This window comes from Antedon mediterranea, chromosome 6 (assembly GCF_964355755.1).
Source record: "Antedon mediterranea chromosome 6, ecAntMedi1.1, whole genome shotgun sequence".
Taxonomy (NCBI): domain Eukaryota; kingdom Metazoa; phylum Echinodermata; class Crinoidea; order Comatulida; family Antedonidae; genus Antedon; species Antedon mediterranea.
The window spans coordinates 5,947,092-5,965,706 of NC_092675.1; the positions used below are offsets into that span (position 1 = coordinate 5,947,092).

Consider the following 18,615-nt stretch of genomic DNA (forward strand, 5'->3'; position numbering starts at 1 on the left):
TTTTGTCCGCCCGTTTTTATTAACACTCCTTTTTATTAGGCTTTTTTATGGTCTGCTTTTTTTATTGCCCTTGTTCCTTTTTTTTAAGGGTTCCGTAATTTATAAATAGATGTTCACTATGATGAATTTGAAAGTCTGCTAATGTTAGGCTAAGTTGGAACTGAATTTATATGGTGCGTTGATGAAACCTATGTAGGTGCAGGTTGCTTCTAAACTGTGACAATTGGCCTTGACTTCTCTCAACAAAATTTAGAGAATTTGCCAATTGATCTTGGTTAATTAAACGTTTACTCATCTATGTTCATAATCATCATAAAAAAAAACGTTTTTAAAACGGTTTTCAATCATGATAACAATTATATGCTAATTCTATATTGTGTGTTTGATAAAAATGTATTTATACAGATATAATTTTTAATTTAACTACCATTTTACAAAGTATAGTTTTGAATTAACACAATTGCAATAAATTAAATTATTAGTTACTTATGTCTATAATCTGTATTTATTTTTACTTGGTTTAGTTGTCTTTTTTTTAAATAGAAGAATATTTTATAACCGTTAATTAAATTCAAGACGTCAGATTCAGTAAAGATAGACAGTCGCACTTGAAGGCACTCTAGGCGTTCCATATGAACCTTCCAAAATTGCAACACATGGCTCTGCAGCTGCTGCTGTGTCGTGTGTGAGCGAGTGAATTTCAGCAATAAAAGGCATTTAAATTACACACATACGGAATGGCCTCTCAACTTTTGCAGTCTCCAAATGATTTTAAAAAGTATAGGTCGGTATTAAATTAATTATTATGTGTATTTTCTTAGGTAGGCTAAGTTATTCTAATAGTGTACTGCCTAGGCCCTCTTCCCTCTCTCTAGCCGAGGGAAATACTAGACAGCTCACCAACTAGGCTAGGCCTACAGACAGCAGGATGACAGGCAGGGAGGCCAACAATGAATAGTGTTCATCGACCAGAGGCCTAGCTCGCCCACCGTGCTGCATAGAACCACAAATTCATGGCAGGCCAAAAAGGACAAATCTTGATCATATTCATTTCAACCTGCAAAGTGTTTTTATGTTAGGCCTATATGAATGAGCAATTTAAACGATTTACCCAACCGTTGGGCCTGTCGCACCAAAATCAGTCCGGGCCAAAATCGGTCCGGCGGACCAGTTTTGGCTGCCAAAATCAGTCCGGGGGACCATTTATGGCTGCCAAAACCTGTCCGGCCGGACCAATTTTGGCCGCCAAAACTGGTCCGGCCTGGATAAAATCATGTGAGTGTGTGGCAGGCCGAAATATGAGTGAACACCCAAGTCATGTTTTTAGATAAAATACATTTATTTATAGTATTTATCCGACAAGATAACTTACTAATATATATCATGGGATATTTTTCTAGCCATAAACAACTTAAAACAGCATCATAGGCCTAGTAATTCAATTAAAATCGACAGAAGAAAAGCCCGGACCGATTTTGGCAGTGGCGGACTACTTTTGGCCACAATTTTAGAGCTAAAACTGGTCCGGCCGGACCGATTTTGGCTCCGGACCATATTTATCGTGACAGGCCAACTTCACTACTTACTATAGGCCTAGCCCTAGGGCATAATAGACTGATGATAGATGTTATGCGCGATTTGAACGATTTGCGCAATTTAAAATTGCGCAAAGAATTCCTTGCGCAATTTGAATTGAAACATCTGTTTCAAATTGCGCAAGCAACGTATTAAATTGCGCAAGTAATCTGCAAATTGCGCAAGGTTTTTCGACAGATTGTGAAATCATGCACACCCATATTTTCATAGTAATTTCTAAGAATGATTCAAAATTAAAGATAATATCGCATTTCCTTATTTTAGTAGTGAAAATATTGTTATTGTTAGCATACCGTCGAAGACCCGACAAAGGACCACAAAGGTGGTGTTCCCGGCGGGCGGCTAATACTACTCTAGCCAAAGATGCTCTCTAGCCTACTGTATGGCTATGTTTTGATAGCAGGTCTAAACGTTGGTGGCGGTAGACTATGTTTTGTATTACTACATTAATTTTTGTTATTTTTACATTTATTTTGATTTATTTTAAGTTGCAAATGAGTGATAATATTATTTAATTGTGTATGCCATTGATGTTGTGTATTATACACATGTTATCTTCGCATTTATTATGTTTCATTTTGAGTTATTAGTTTCTAATAAATTATCATTATTAACCGATCGTCGACGTTAGCACGCATTCTGGTAGAATTCTGCTGCGCAATTTGACAATTTTACAAATTGTGCAGCGCAATTTGAAATTGCGCAAGGATTTTCTTGCGCAATTTGAAATTGCGCAAAAAATTCATTGCGCAATTTCATATTGCGCAAGAATTCTTTGCGCAATTTGAAATTGCGCAAGGAATTTTTTGCGCAATTTCAAATTGCGCAAATCGTTCAAATCGCGCATAACATAGATATTGCACTATGAAATTTCCTTTTAAAAAATGTTAAAGACCCCTTCCCTGCAATTTTGGACGTTTTTTGGAAAATAATACATATATATCACTTTAAAAACATTAAACCATGTCATTCCTTGTCTTAAATGTACGTTTTATGGTAAATTATGATAAAAAGTGAGAAACAATGCACTACCTAAGTAGCTCGCGGCGATCGACCTCTCGTGGACGGTCTCAGGCCTAGCCTAGCTAGGCTTAGTTTTGTAGGCCTAGCTGGTAAACATCGGTAACGTACGAACATCGTACGCTAGCTATATACCTAGCCTGACGTTGTATAGTTGCTGCATTAATTATCTTTCTATTTTTGCCAGACTCCGTTGATACAAATTGGGGAAAACCCGGTATTTTCGCTGAAAAGTTAGGAGTCTTCCATTTGTTTTGGCTTCACGATCGATCGAAAAGTGGGCGAATTACAGGTGAAAAACAACAATATCAATCCGCGCGCAATGCATTTTGGGATTTATAGCGGGCCGCTATAATTATTAAAATCGATTTATTTTTCACATTTTTAACCGACGAAAAAAGTTATCGCAATAGGACCATATAGTATTATTTTTACATTAAATATAGTTTGTGATCTTAAATTAGATCTAAAAAACGTAGGGAATGGGGCTTTAAATTGTTCTCATTGTAATTTTGTTTCAGAATAATACAACTACCAAATAACCTAGTGGCAATAGTGATTTCTGATTTATCTTCTGATACCACATCTCGGAACACAACAACTGAACAAAAAAGAGACACCTGTTGCAGCAGTGACGAAGAAGTTGAGGAGGGCGCTGCAGATGGGGCTATCACCGATGAAGAGGATGGCGGGTCTGAGGTTGAGGAGGATGTAATGGATGATGAAATGAAAAGTGACAGTGATGATGAAATGATGCCACGTAAAAAGAAACTTAAAGGAGCGCAAGAAAAGTTGGTTAGTTTTTTTTAAATACAGTATTTAGATTCTAAGCTAATTTAATTCAATGCTTTTCAGGTATATTATTTTATTTTTTAGCTATGATATTAAATAAATTGTTGAAAGAAAATAACCTGTTTTTCTTTCAGGCTTCTGCAGCTCTGTGTGTTGGTATTGGCAGCTTTTCTGATCCACCTGACATCCCTGGACTAGCACACTTTCTTGAACATAGTATGTTTCATTGAAAAATGTACCAATATTTGAATTATTATTTATATTGTATACATAGACAATTGTAAACTTCTACTACAATAGATGTAAAGCTCTGTCTACACTATCAAACTTTATAGGACAAAAAAATGTGATGTGTCCATACATGGACCTGATGTCATATTACTACCATATTTGGGCGCATCACACTTTTTTGTCAAACTAGTTTGATAGTGTGTAGACAGAACTTTGCAATCCTATTGTGTTAAAAGAATCATGTCAACATTATTTTACTGCAGTAACATACAATCACTACAATAAACAGTGCATAATGATTACTCTAAAAAGGGTTAAAGAGAAAAAAATGTTATTACTGCAGTAGAATAATTTTGACAAGTCCCTAAGTTTACAAAAACAAAGCATAGCACAGAAAACATGTTCCTTTCATATCATATTTCCAGTGGTATTTATGGGAAGCAGTAAATATGAAGATGAAAATTCATTTGATGCCTTTATCAAACGTCATGGTGGAAATACAAATGCTTCAACTGATTGCGAAAGAGTAAGTTAATGTGTTTGAGAGTTTATATTCAAAACAAACACTCTATGACACATGTGACCACCCCAGCATTACATTCATGCTTCTGTTATTTACCTACCTCAGGCCTTGTCTTTTAAGGTGAGCAAGTGCGATCACTCACCTAACACACTCTTAAACTGCCCTTGAGGAGTGCGATTTACAACACGGCTAAATTTGGTAAACTTCTACACACCAAAATACAAACGGCACACCTACAGCACCCCTGAATGTATTGAGGAGTGCAATTTGTAGCACACCTATAATTTTCAAAAGACAAAGCCTGCTACCTATTCACCCTACACAATACAGAAACAATTCGTCATTGAATTTAAACATAATTGTCCTATTTAGTTTTCTATTACAGTAGAACCCCTTAAGAGGACACCTTCGGTACCCAACAAAGTGCCCCTTTAGAGGTGTCCTAAAGGAGGGATCCTGCTGTATTTATTATGCCACACTCACAGTAACTGTATCTTTGTCATTTTATTGGTTGATTTATAACATGTGTTGTCATTTATTTGGTTTAAGATCAAAATGTATCCTTGCCATTTTATTGGCATATTTCATATTTAATGCTGTTGATTATTGTGTTTTTTTAAATTGTAAAAAATACTAAAGAACATTCATCTTTTTTTTAAATTTATGAGTCGTTTAACTCGCCCTTGTTGAATAGAATCTTTCAACTTTCAGGTTGAATTTTCTTCCTATATTCAACTAATAAACTTTTAAATGTTTTGTCTCAAGAGGTCATCCTGAATAATAATGTTTGCTTTTGTTTCAGACGGAATTTGAATTTGAGATTAACAGTAGTTTCTTGTGTGAAGGGTTGGATCGTTTTGCTCAGTTCTTCATCTCGCCATTGATGAAAGAATCTAGTACAGATCGTGAACTAGAGGCTGTTGATAGCGGTAATAACATGTTTAAAACATATAACTATAATAAATTAGTATTATTCTCAGTATTCTGTTTTATGAAAAAGGCATTTTGAAGTCATTTTGATAGTCTATCTATACTTAAAGCAATAGCATTGGTAATGCTTTTGTATATCTGGATAAACTATGTCAAGTACAGTATGCGATTACCCCTTAACAAATGGAATAATCCACTTAACCTGAATAATTTTAGGGATTCAAACAATATTGAAATATACTTTTTTCACTTTTTTGTAACAAATATACAGTCATATAAAAGCTCACATATTTTATATTGAAATTCACAATTTTCAATTACAGAATTTCAAATGAGTCTTCCAGCAGATCATTTTCGTAAACAGCAATTATTTGGTTCTTTCACTAAAGAAGGTCACCCACTTGGAAAATTTATGTGGGGTAGGTATGCTTTCACAAGTCAATTTTGGACTACTGTGTATGGTATGGAAATGGCTTATTAATTCCAACAACAAAAATTACTTACTAATTGTGCCCAAATATGGTAGTGATATGCCCAAATATGGTAGTGATATGACATCATCATGTCCGGTCCATATATGGGCATATCACATTTTTGTCCCATAGTGTTTGATAGTGTAGACAGAACTTAAGAAGACTATGGACAAATATAAATGATACACCTTCTTTTGTAGGTAATAGTACAACATTAAAGGCTGATCCAATTAGCAAAGGTATTGAGGTACATAAGAGACTTCAGGAATTTAGAGAGAGAATGTATTCCAGCGATTATATGACTCTTGCTGTACAATCACCAGGTGAGAAAGATAAAATTCATTAACCTCAGGGGTTTTCATTTCGTACTGTAGTTAACCTGGTGAATTTGTGTCTCCTTTTAACAATGTTAGTTGCATTTGAGCGAGTGAGTGGCCAAGCGGTTAATACAGTGGAACCGTAATTACGTAGCCTTAACGTCATTAAGGGTCCAAGGCTCACTCGTTCCATGGTTCTGGTGGTAGAACAAGTCTTCTCAGATAAGGACTATAAACCGTAGGTCCAGTGTACACATCTAGCTCTTGTACACTTTAAAGAACTTAGTACATCTTTCAAGACGAGTAGAGGCTTACCCCGGTGTACTGGTACACACACATCCACTAATCATGACTGGGCCCTCTGGAAGACCAGTCTTTGACTAAAGAGGTCACCCAGTATAAATAAATGATAAATAAGTCCTCCACAGACTTAAGTAATTTTACAAACTGCAAAATTCTATTCATCTTTAAATCTGAATTCAAATAAATAGAGTAATAACACACATACATCAACTTCCTAGAGAGACGGTTAAGGCAGATCTTTGCCTTCGCTATCAATGCACCATTTTGCTTTGCTAGTTCACTAGTTACATATTGATTTGCACTCCAATCGGTTTGGTTTTCAGAAAGCTTGGATACATTGGAAGAGTGGGTTAGAGAATCTTTTTCAGACATTCCATCAAAGTTAGTAAAGATATTTTATTATAAAATCATGTTTTCTTTTAAAGGCTAGATTCAGAACAATCCAAATAATGGGAAGTGTGTTTCATGCAATAATTTTTTTTTTTTCAGTGGTCTTCCAAAGCCTTCGTACTCTATATACCCAGATCCCTTTGTTCCAGAAAAATTTCACAAATTGTACAAAAGTAGGTATGACAAATATATTGTAAGCTAAAGGAGTTATGTTTGGCCCTTGTTTGTTTTTTCTGACTGGAAACAAAATCTACAAACAGCAAATGTTTCTGAATGGATAATGCTACTGTAGGTGGAAAGTGTCTGGGAAAAAAGGTTAAGTGGAAAGGTTCTGGACAATAAGGCTAGGTGCACAGAACTATCTAGGTTCTTATGTGTTGACATACCACACATCATACACATTGATAAAGTATTGGTTTGCAGACATCATTTAACTTTAATTTGTGCTGCAATTGTTTAAAGAGCTATCTAGTAATTTCATTTCATTATTTATTCGGTCTATTTCAGTATGTACATAGCAAAAAAACTGAAATTGGGGAGACCAGGGCCAACCTAAGCGAACTTAATCACTGTAGCTGAGCCGGTTGACCCAACCCCAAAGTCAGTTTACACTACATAAAGACAAAATACAGTTAAAGCGAATCAAAATGAATGTGAACTTTTTTAATGAAGGCTTCTAGGCTTTCTAGGACAGCAGCATCAAGACATAATCTTAGCTACTGTATTAAGTTCTCAATTCTTTTCCTCTAGTCATACCGGTCAAAGATGTAAACCAATTGGAAATAACCTGGACCTTTCCTTGTTTGTTTAAAGACTATAAGTAAGTAGTATAACAGATTTTATATGTGGAGATACAGAATTTGCCGATAATAATTTATTTGTTTTTAGGCACATTGTGTTAAAGATGTATTGTCCTCCTAAAAAAATAATTGTTAAAAATTGTTCTGTTGAATATGCCATTTTAATGTCACATAATAGTTATCCACTTTTACGAAAACTTAGATCGAAAAAATAGTCAAATTGGCTGGGAGCCAATTGAATTTAACCATTTATTTTGTCATTTTATAAGTGAAAACAATATTTTGTTCTGTTGTTTTTTATTAAAACTACAAAATAACCAATTCAAAGTCTGATTTAATTATTCTTCATTTTTAATGTTTTTGGGGGACAATACGTCTTTAAATCTTCTATTTGCTTAACAATAAAAAATAACAGAAAATTAAGAAAATACACATTATATATGCTTCAATGTTTTTTTCAGATGTAAGCCATTACAATATTTATCATGGTTAATAGGTCATGAAGGGAGAGGCAGTATTCTAGCTAGGCTCAAGAAAAGGTTGGTAATATACAGTATTGTTCATATAATAAAAATGTTCATAAAATGGAATGTTATATAAACAGTAATAATTGATCTCTTATACAAGATATTAAATAACATGCCTTCTGTATTCTTTTAACATGGACCAAAATATAAAGTAGTGAGCCCTCTCACTTCGAATAATGTTTTACCTGATATATTTTGTCAAGCACTTTCTTTTATTTATTTTTTAAGGTCCCTGGCTCTGAAGTTATTTAGTGGCAATGATGGAACAGGTTTTGAATACAACCAGACATGTTCAATATTTACTATTAATGTTGAACTATCTACAACAGGATTAACTAATATTGATGAGGTATAAATTTTATATTTATTTTTATTTTAAATATGTATTTTATTATAGTATCTAATTTGTGTATTTCTATTGAATCTGTTGAATACACTTCATAAATCTATTCCTATTCCTATCAACCCACCCTTATTAAATTATAAAATGTATTTCTTTGTTAGGTTATATCCACAATCTTTCAATATATCAAGATGTTGCAAAAAGCTGGGCCACAGAAGAGGTAGGTGCAAATCTGAAAATCAATGGAGGCTAGTGCAAAAAGACCAAAATGTAAACCGTAAATCTATAAATAGTAACCCACACTCTAATAGTAACCCCCCTTCTATAGTAACCCTGCTTCTAATAGTAACCCTCCTTATAAGTCAATCTATCATAATAACCCACTACTCTAATAGTAACCCATGGGGTACTATTAGAGTCACAAAAACTTATGATGCAGCCGTACTTAAATAAGGAGATAATGCATGTTGATCTCGAGAGTGGAGAAGGATTGAGTGTTTTTGAGTTTATAAAAATAACCAAATTTGTTTATTCGTACTGTTTTATTATTTTGCTATGAGTTGCTGACCGGAAAAGTTAGGGGTGGGTTACTATTTTCAGATGCCTAATTTAAAATTCCACTACTCAAATAGTAATCACGCTTCTAACCCCGCTTCTAACCCACCCTAAAAAACAATCAAAGAATAATAACCCAGGGTTACAATTAAAAGATTTACGGTAAAAAAAAATAGCCTTTAATTAGATTTATAATTTCACTACTCATAATACTATATTGAAATTATACCTTTATAATTTTAATACTGTAAAATATAACTTTGTATTTTTTAGAATATTTGATGAGATAAAAACAATAGATGACAATGCTTTCAGATTTCAAGAAGAGGTAGGCCGAGTGAATTAGATAGTAATATTATTTGTAGATAACTGTGTTCATGGGTACCTTTGATTTAGTTAAAAGAAATAATCTTTTCCAAATATCAGTTAAAACATAGTGAAAATATACATTGGTTGCCATATACAACTCTGTTTTTTATTTTCCGTCATGTTCATGCATATGTTTTCTATTTGATTTGAACTTCTACTATGAAACACTACGCCCATTTTTGTCTGGCCACTGGACCTGACTCGGACCTCAGTGTGAATATAGCTTTACTCTGGAGATTTGAATATCAGAGTGCTTATTGGGATTAGGTGTTTACCTTTCCTGTATCATTCGATCAAGTTGCTGTGGCAGCCTAGAGACGCAACAAAGGATGTACGAGCAACACAAGCAAGTTGACCAATGACAAGCCACTGTTCGAATAACCCATCACTTGTGATTGGTCAAATCACTTATGTTGCGTTTTGTCCTTGGGTTGTGTCTCTAGTAAGAACCAATCTTTATACAACCCAGCGTGTGAAACTAGTATACTGGAGGAAACCTCTTCCAGAAAGATGTACAATGTTTTTTAAGTACACACTCGATTCCCACATGATGTACAAGGGACCTATGGTTTAACATCTATGAAAACTTATCTAATATTTGTCTATCATATGTAGATGGACGCAGTTGATAATGTTGAGCTGATTGCAGATAATATGCAAGAGTACCCAATGGAACATTATCTCACCGGTCACCAGCTTACGTTTGAGTATGATCCAAAAGTAAGTGTATTATATTGTAATTCTGTTGATTGTCCTAGGCGCCAACCAGGTGCTGATCAGCCTTATACACTTGTCAATTGTATGACACACTATACGACCTCAGAGGTGCGTCATGGTATACATAAGGTGTGACATACATCGGACAAATGACGCACATCTCCCGTGGCCATATAGTGTGTCACAAGTGCGTAACACTGAACATATGGTAAACATGAATTACTGTTTACATTTGTTTGCTAATATCTCTGCACAATGTTCCAACTTATTTGACTATTCCTTTCAACAAACACAATATAAAAGACAGAAATTGGAGGGCGTGAGGTGAGTACAGATATCACTTCCATAACATAAAAAACAAATTACATGGACAATTATTACACAAACTTGATTAAGAATTATGAGTTTATACAAGACTGTAGTGTTATATTATAAAGAATATTATTTATAATTAAAACAATTTACTTATAAATTAATATAAATCAATTTTAATTTCTTTAGGTGATAACTGAGTGTCTGTCCAGTCTGACGGCTGAAGCTGCTAATTACTTGATGTGGTCAAAATCATTTCAATCATGTGATCAAGTGGAGCCATGGTATCAGACTGCCTACGGGATTGAACAAGTGCCTTCAAAATGGATACAAGACTACCATGGTAAAATTTTTTTTTTTATTGAAAGCTGATCTTCAATTGGTAAAACTATGCCTTCACATTTTATATGTAATCATGAAATGTTACTACTTTGGATATCTAAAGTTTTGTCTACTTTGACAACAAAATGTGATGTGCCCATAATGGACAAGATGATGTCATATCACTACCATATTTGGAAATATCACTACCATATTTGGACACATCACACTTTCTTTTGTCAAACTAATTTGATAGTTATAGACAGAGCTTTAAATGGGATATAAAGGAGTTTTCTTTTATTTTGACAGATAGTGAAATTCATCCTGATGTGCACCTACCTGCTCCAAATATTTTTATTGGTAAGTTTTAAAGCAATTGTTTTTAAAAAATATAAAAAACTTGCACTGATGAAGAGCTAGTGTTGCCCAAAAACTCTGCAAATTTTCTGGCAGTTTTACTTAGTTTTGATTTAGCTTTTCGTTTATTTTATTCTGTATCTCCATTGAAATCCAGCCAACACTTTTTGAGTAATTTGCCTTGCAATTAAATATAAAGAGTGGATGCTGGGAAAATCAGGCCTACACATTAGATTACTTACGTGATGGTAGCCACCATTTAAATATGCTTAATGTATTTCAAATATATTTTAATTCACATTCACATGTTTATACAGTGTATATTAACTTTGTCAGAATTGATAAACAATGCAGGAACCTGAAAACTTATTAACATACATACCACGTAAGAAGCTGATCAAATATTATATTGAATTGAGAATACGAAATGGAAATCAAAACAAAACCAATTATTCTAATATAATACATTATATGTATTCAAGATTATTATATTGTCTATATTAATGATCTTAAAGCTCAGGTACAGGCATGAAATTTTAATAACATTGTTGGTTAATTGTACATAAATCAAATATTTGTAACGGAAATCAAGACAAAAAAACATGAATTTCCATTAATATCGTCAAATACAAAATTTGGCAAAATTCTTCCATAAAAACCAGGGAAGACTTTTTTTCAGTAGTTAGGTGGTTAACCTAATGTAATAACATGTCTGGTGACTCCCTAGAAGGTGAAAAAAGATGGTGGATTTACGGTGGATAATTTTTGCTATAGCATGAAAATAAAAATCTGAAGTTGAATCAAAATACCAGAAATGTAATATTCAAGTTATATTACCTATATTTAGTCATCTGATAACATTTTTTACCACACCGTTTAGTTTTCATAGCTTTTTAAAATGCCTCTCTCTATTTACAAAATTTGTGTACAAAAGAATAGAGATTTTACTGTGTAATTTGAACTATCCCCCCACTGATAAGAAAGTGCTTATTTTCAACAAGCTTGTGTAACACAAATAAAATCCCAAAAATTATGAAACATAGGGGAAACTATAGATCGATAATTATTGGAATGTATGATCAATAGAAATGTTTTGCCTGCACCTGGCCTTTAAACCTATACAAACAATACAGTAAAGCTCTGTCTACACTATCAAACAAATGTGATGTGCCCATATATGGACATGATGATGTCATATCACTACCATAGACAGAACTTAATACTTGTTTCAATTTTTAGCTGATGATTTTAATTTAAAAGTCGCAACCAATCAACATCCAATAAAAATACTGGATTCAGACAAAGGATGTGTATGGTACAAGAGTGACCGGAAGTTCAAAATACCAAAAGGTAATGAAAAACAGTTTCATACTATGATTGTATAAAAGTATATAAAAGCAGTGACAAATTAAAAAAAAATATAATTGTATTATTAATTGTAAAACAATAATTTAAAGTAAAGTAAATAAACAAAATTAGCCTTTTTTTTAACGTCTCAATGCCTGATTAATTATGAAGATATAAATTACATTAAATTAAAGCTTAGTCTACACTATCAAACTTTATGTGACAAAAAATTGTAATGTGTCCATTTATGGACATGATGTCCTATCACTACCATATTTGACCATGTCTCTACCATATATGGGCACATCACATGTATCACATACAGTTTGATAGTATAGACAAAGCTTTAGTTTACCATTGTGTATATTTGTTTAGGATTCATCTATGTGTACTTAAAAAGTGAGCTAGTGAACCAGTCAGCAATGCATCTGTGTCTTTTTGACTTCTTTGTTACCCTCCTTGAGCATAACATGAATGAGGTAGCGTACAACGCCGAAGCTGCCGAGTTAAACTACAGTTTCCGTACGGAAGAAACCGGCTTAGTTATCAGGATGAGCGGATTTAATCATAAGCTTTATGTAAGTAGTTGGCAGAGGTAATAGTGTATGAGTTGAATGGACCACGAATGACTACAAACCATTCATATTGATTAATGTTGCAGTTTAGCCTCTAAATCTATACTACTATTACTAACAAAATATACTAGCATAATTATGACATTTAAAAATATTGATTACTACTTGTGTTGAAAATGGCAGCGATTGTGAACCTTGTTGATTTGTATGGAAGGCTCAATGAGTAAAGATTACTTACAAATTTGGATAAAATACAAAGCACAATCCTATGCAATTTTTTCCCTCTGTGCCCAGTGGCTTAACGCAGAGGCCCCTGGTTTAGGAAACCGAAGTGGCCCTAGGTGTTAATTGCTTTTTTTAGCATATTTTAGTTTCTGTTTTTTCATCTGGGCACTGCTCAGGGGCCTCCTAAAGCTGCAGGCCCCTGGGTTTAGCCAGTGAGCGCTCATAGCTGTTGCAGCACTGATCATGGCAACAGCAAAAATAGTAACGCTACCCAAACTTCATGCAAATCTTTATTTTTCAGTTACTGTTTGATACAATTCTTGACCACATTGCAAACTTCTCTGTTGAAGATTTAATGGACGCTGTGATGGAGGCTATGCTACAATCATATCACAATCACATTATAAAACCAAGTAAAACAAACCAGTAAGTATAAATACTACTTAAGCTTGGTTCCCACTAGAACGTAAGGACGTAAACGCAACACAAGCGTTTTAACCAATGACAAGCGAAGTTATAGACAGTTAGCAATCACAAGCGAATGTGATTGGTCAATTCACTTGCGTTGCGTTACGTCCTTGCGTTGCGTCGCTAGTGGGAACCACGCTTAATAATACTAATTACCAACAATATACTGAACTTGTAAACTGTATACAGGAACCCTAAACAGAAAATATTGAAAATACCGTCGTATTATATGATGATAAGAATAAGAATACTAGTATGACGGTGTGTAGTTTAAGTTCTATTTATTTGTTGTTAGCCAAACCGTTCAATTCAAATGTAAATGTTTTTTATATGTTTACAAATGAAAATAAATAATACTTACTTAACCTTAAATTTAAAGACAGCATAAATGATTATCATATAGCTCTAGAACGAAAACCTTTCTATTTTTTATTTGTTATTTGCAAAAAAAATGCATGCTTATCTATTTATCATTGATTATTATCGTCGTAGTGTAAATGGGCCTTAAACCCTAGAAAACTTTGGGTACCTCTTGTACTTTTCATCCACCCCTATTACCCCTGTGATACCCACCCCTACTACATATTAATTTGTTTCTTTATTTTTCGTACCATTTTTACAACAGTTATTTTGATTGATGAAAATCTTATTTTATTCTAGTGACATTCGACTGCAAATCTTACAAAAGGTTAAATGGATCCCATTAGACAAGAGGAAAGCCTGCCCTCAGGTTACCAAGGATATGGTGCAACAATTTGCTGCCGACTTCAGAAAGAAAATGTTTGTGGAAGTTCTCGTACAAGGCAACTATACGCAACAGGTATATACAGATAATTTTCAAAATAAAAATACAAATTAGTACAAACATTCAGTTATTTCAGTAGTTAGTATAGTGTTAGAGTAAACTATTATTTATTTATGGCCAGCTTTACTTAATATAGGTAACATTTTGAAACAATAAATCTTTACTATACTATATTAAAACGTAAATACCCGCACCAGCGCGAACCCCATCCCTTCCCTCTTTGTGGAGGTGGTTTAAATGTTGTTTAAAACTCCCAGTACAATTTTGTTCATTTTGATACCCCATGTTAATGGATGTTTGTTTGTTTGTTTGTTTGTTTGTTTCCATTCACAACAAATAAAAAACATTAACATACATAAATATTCATTACAAAAATGAAAGAATGGGTGTAAAGGCCAATTTACACAGATATTTGACAAGCAGTAACTGTAATAAAAATATAGAATCTATCACATTAAAAAGATTCATTTGGTTGGTATTACAAGTAAAATATAATAGTTAATTATATCTGAACCGTAACTGTAATAGTAAACAACACTTTGAGAAAGCCAACTGATAGTTGGCGAAACGTCGGGTAAATAAAATAATCGTTATTTACTATTACTAATTACGCTTCAGATATAATTAACTATTATATTTTATAGAATCTATGTTATTCCTTCTGACCATTTACACACAACACGGGGTGGATGGGCGTTTTCCACTCGGATAAGATGCAGATTCTACATGGGAAAAGCCACATGGTTTTCAGCTTACCGTTATTGCTTGTCTGTGTAAATTGGCTTTTACAGTAAAAATGTGTTTAGTTTACAAACTGTCTCTCTCTCGATATCTTGCTAACTTGCTACTCCATAATAGAAAGTTAAAAAAAACATTATAAACTTTCATTTTTACCTACTCAACTTATATTTCTTTCTCGATACTCTTTCTCTATATTCCGCCTTTTTTTTTGGCAGGAGGCAATTGAGTTCCACAACAAAATATGCAGCAAGTTAAACTTTGATGCGATAGAACGTCAACCGACTACGACAGTCACCAAGATTCCTCTTGGCTGCACAGTATGCAAGATAAAAAGCTTCAACACAGAAGATACAAACACTGTTGTTACCAATTACTATCAACAAGGCTGTGGGACCATCTATAAGATCACACTTATTGAACTACTTGTTGTAAGTATATGGCATTTCAATTTATACTTGGGGGCTTTTACAAAGTCTCCAGTCTTGGGCATGGAATGTAACTCTTAAACTCTGTCTAACACTATCAAACCTTATGTGATGTGACCATATATGGACATGATGTCATATCACTACCATATTTGGGCACAACACACTTTTTTGTCGAACTAGTTTGATAGTGTAGACAGAGCTTTAGATTGTAAAACTACTGCTTTAAATTATTAGTAGGATATCCTAGAATCACAAGAATTCTGGAATGGCCACATGGCATTTTTTCCTTATTCTGTATTTTCTGTTTCACTAAAAAAAAATTTGTTAATATATATTTCAGGTAAATTTACATGGATGACCATATAGAATTTGTAATGGATTCTTGAGTTTTAAAATCGTTTTAATCTTAAGTTTTTTTTCTTATTTAATAGATGCTGATGGAGGAACCATGTTTTGATTTTCTCCGTACACAAGAACAATTGGGGTAACTTCAGTTCAATTTTTTTTTTTTTTCATGTTTTCATGCCGCAAATCTTCTAATTGTAACCCTGGGTTATTATTCCTTGATTGTTTTTTAAAGTGGGTTACTATTAGAGTAGTGGGTTACTATTACTGATCTTAATGTAGGCACCTGAAAATAGTAACCACCCCAACTTTTCCGGTCAGCAACTTATAGCAAAATAATAAAACGGTACGAATAAACAAATTTGGTTGAACTCTAACTTTATTTTTATAAACTCAAAAACACTCAATCCTCCCCCACTCTCGAGATCAACATGCAGTATCTCTTCATTTTCAAAATACGGCTGCATCATAAGTTTTTGTGACTAGTAGTGGGTTATTATTATAGATTGACTTATAAGGTGGGTTACTATTAGAAGGGGGGTTACTATATTAGAAGGGGGGTTACTATTAGAAGAGTTACGGTTACTTATTGGATATATTTAGTATTGCCTTTTTGCAAGTATCATATAGTTGAAATCAATAACATATATGTTTGTCTCTTCCAGGTACAGTGTTCTTCCTACCTGCAGGAGTAGCTTTGGTATCATTGGATTCTCTGTTACTGTCACTACGCAAGCAACTAAATTCAGGTAAAAAATATATCATTGTAATTTACACATCAAAATAAAAACATAGGGTATATGGTGTATATTTACCAGTCATTTTCAAGTAGGGTTTTTTTCAACACACTATGAAATGCTAAGCACAGGGCATACATTTACAGGATTTAAAACAAACACATTACAAATTCCATGCTTTATAAAATTTCATTCACACTAGCAGAAAGTAGTAGTAGTAAGAAAAGTGCATGCTTATCTATTTATCGTCTATCGGTATCGTCCTAGTGTAAATGGGCCTTTAGGTTATGACGCTGTTTTGGCCATATAGAAAAATTCTAGTGAGTGTGACTAAATACGACCACTTGAGATTGTGTGAAACATTGTGTAAAGCTCTGTCTACACTACCAAACTAATTTGTGCCCAAATATGCAAGTAATATTCCTAAATTTTGTAGTGATATGACATCATCATGTCCATAGGCACATCACATTTTGTTGTCACATAAAGTTTGATAGTGTAGACAGATCTTAATGTAACCATATGTATTTTTATATCATTTTGATAGTGTTTGGTTTTGATAAATGATTTTAATTTATTTTTCTTACAGTGCTCTTCATGTAGATCAGCGGATAGAGGCTTTTCTGAAGCATTTCCGTGAGAAACTGCAAGCTATGACCGACAAAGAGTTCCAAACACAAGTGGATGCTCTTGTCACATTGAAGCAATGTGTGGATTTAAATCTAGCTGAAGAAGTCAATAGAAACTGGGGTGCTATACAAAGAGGAACATATGTGTTTGATGTGCTGGAGAGAGAGGTTTGTTTATTTGTATACAAGCATTTTTATGTACCAACTTTATTTAATAATAGTTATTATTATTTAGTGTACTGTGACCGTACTTAGGCTAATATAAGGGAACCATTTAAAATGTTTCAAATCTCATGGAAATAATTAGATATTTATTGAGTTGAGTGAAGATAAAGCTCCATATGAAGATAGGTATGTAATTACAACAACAATTAAGATGCGTTTGTTATTTAAAGGTTAAAGTATTAAAGACGGTAAAAAAGAAAGAGATACTTGATCTACTAGATGAACTAGTGTACGAAGGAAAGAGCCGCAGAAAACTATCAACACAGGTATTTACATTTTAAAATATATATCAATATTATTGATGTTTGTGGTTACTGATTACTGTATATAGAAAGATTCCAGCACTGTATTTAGTTAAATGCTATGATACAACAGTACATGTTTGTCACACACATCACTGTATCATAGGAACAATGTACACTGTATTTACCCTCACCTTAAAATTGTTCCTGGATACGTTAAGTAGTCCAGCCTAATTTGTTTGTCCTTCATTAGCATTCTTAAATTAAAATGTAATTTTTGTAATGAAAGGAAAAATATTAAATAAATATTGATTTACTTTTTATAATAGGTTGTTGGATTTGGTGATCAGGAAGACAAACTGACGTCGTCATCTGGAGATGCACGAAAGCAACTAAATGGAGTAACCAACAACCATGTTGATGATATGCAAATTAGCTACCTGTCATGTGATGGAAACAGTATAATGAATATTCATAAGTTTAAGGAATGTTTGGAAGTATATCCCGTCACAGTGATTAATCAATGATGAAAAATAAATAATTTACTTAGTTGATACATGTGTTTGAATTTACTCATTTCCAAAAAAAATATGTTTATTTTAATAATAATACTATAATAATAATATACTATGTATTAATATTATTTATTTTGAAATTAGATGGCAGAAAAGTGAAATATAGATAATTATGTTCTGCAGTAAAAATTACACATTTCAGGAAGTAGGATATAATTTATTATTTCCTATCTATACGTCAATAGTAGGCTTTAGTTGCCTTACAACAGAATTCAGGAGTACAGTCGACGTCGATAGGAAGCAATGCTATGCATGGTGAACTGAACCGAAAGCACCATACCAAATATTGACTATCAGCACAGTATATCATTTTACATGCATGCAAGGAATCAAAATAGTCCCAATGGATAACTTACTTGCTGACTGCAACAAGTCCTAATTGTCTTATCTGTGACTT

At 33.4% G+C, this 18,615-nt stretch overlaps 1 protein-coding gene across 1 annotated transcript; it reads left to right on the top strand.

The window, feature by feature from the left end:
* The first annotated feature begins 663 nt into the window (after nt 1-663).
* On the top strand, nt 664-18,195 carry LOC140052659 (nardilysin-like). Its single transcript, XM_072098329.1, has 27 exons — nt 664-784; nt 3,138-3,411; nt 3,543-3,624; nt 4,065-4,165; nt 4,965-5,091; nt 5,416-5,511; nt 5,766-5,888; nt 6,509-6,566; nt 6,675-6,748; nt 7,326-7,395; nt 7,837-7,914; nt 8,131-8,251; nt 8,407-8,465; nt 9,074-9,128; nt 9,785-9,889; nt 10,388-10,541; nt 10,829-10,879; nt 12,116-12,226; nt 12,599-12,801; nt 13,325-13,449; nt 14,152-14,311; nt 15,253-15,465; nt 15,897-15,949; nt 16,476-16,559; nt 17,137-17,344; nt 17,572-17,667; nt 17,973-18,195. Exons 1-27 carry the CDS (start codon nt 738-740, stop codon nt 18,168-18,170), a joined length of 3,126 nt encoding a protein of 1,041 aa, XP_071954430.1. The 5' UTR covers nt 664-737; the 3' UTR covers nt 18,171-18,195.
* Nucleotides 18,196-18,615: the final 420 nt, after the last annotated feature.

Bases quoted from the DNA above. Each gene is read 5' to 3' on its own strand.
- LOC140052659 (XM_072098329.1), top strand. From the start codon at position 738: ATGGCCTCTCAACTTTTGCAGTCTCCAAATGATTTTAAAAAGTATAG. The intron at 15,466-15,896 runs GTAAGTATATGG...CTTATTTAATAG, and splicing joins CACTTATTGAACTACTTGTT to ATGCTGATGGAGGAACCATG. The intron at 17,345-17,571 runs GTTTGTTTATTT...TGTTATTTAAAG, and splicing joins TTGATGTGCTGGAGAGAGAG to GTTAAAGTATTAAAGACGGT.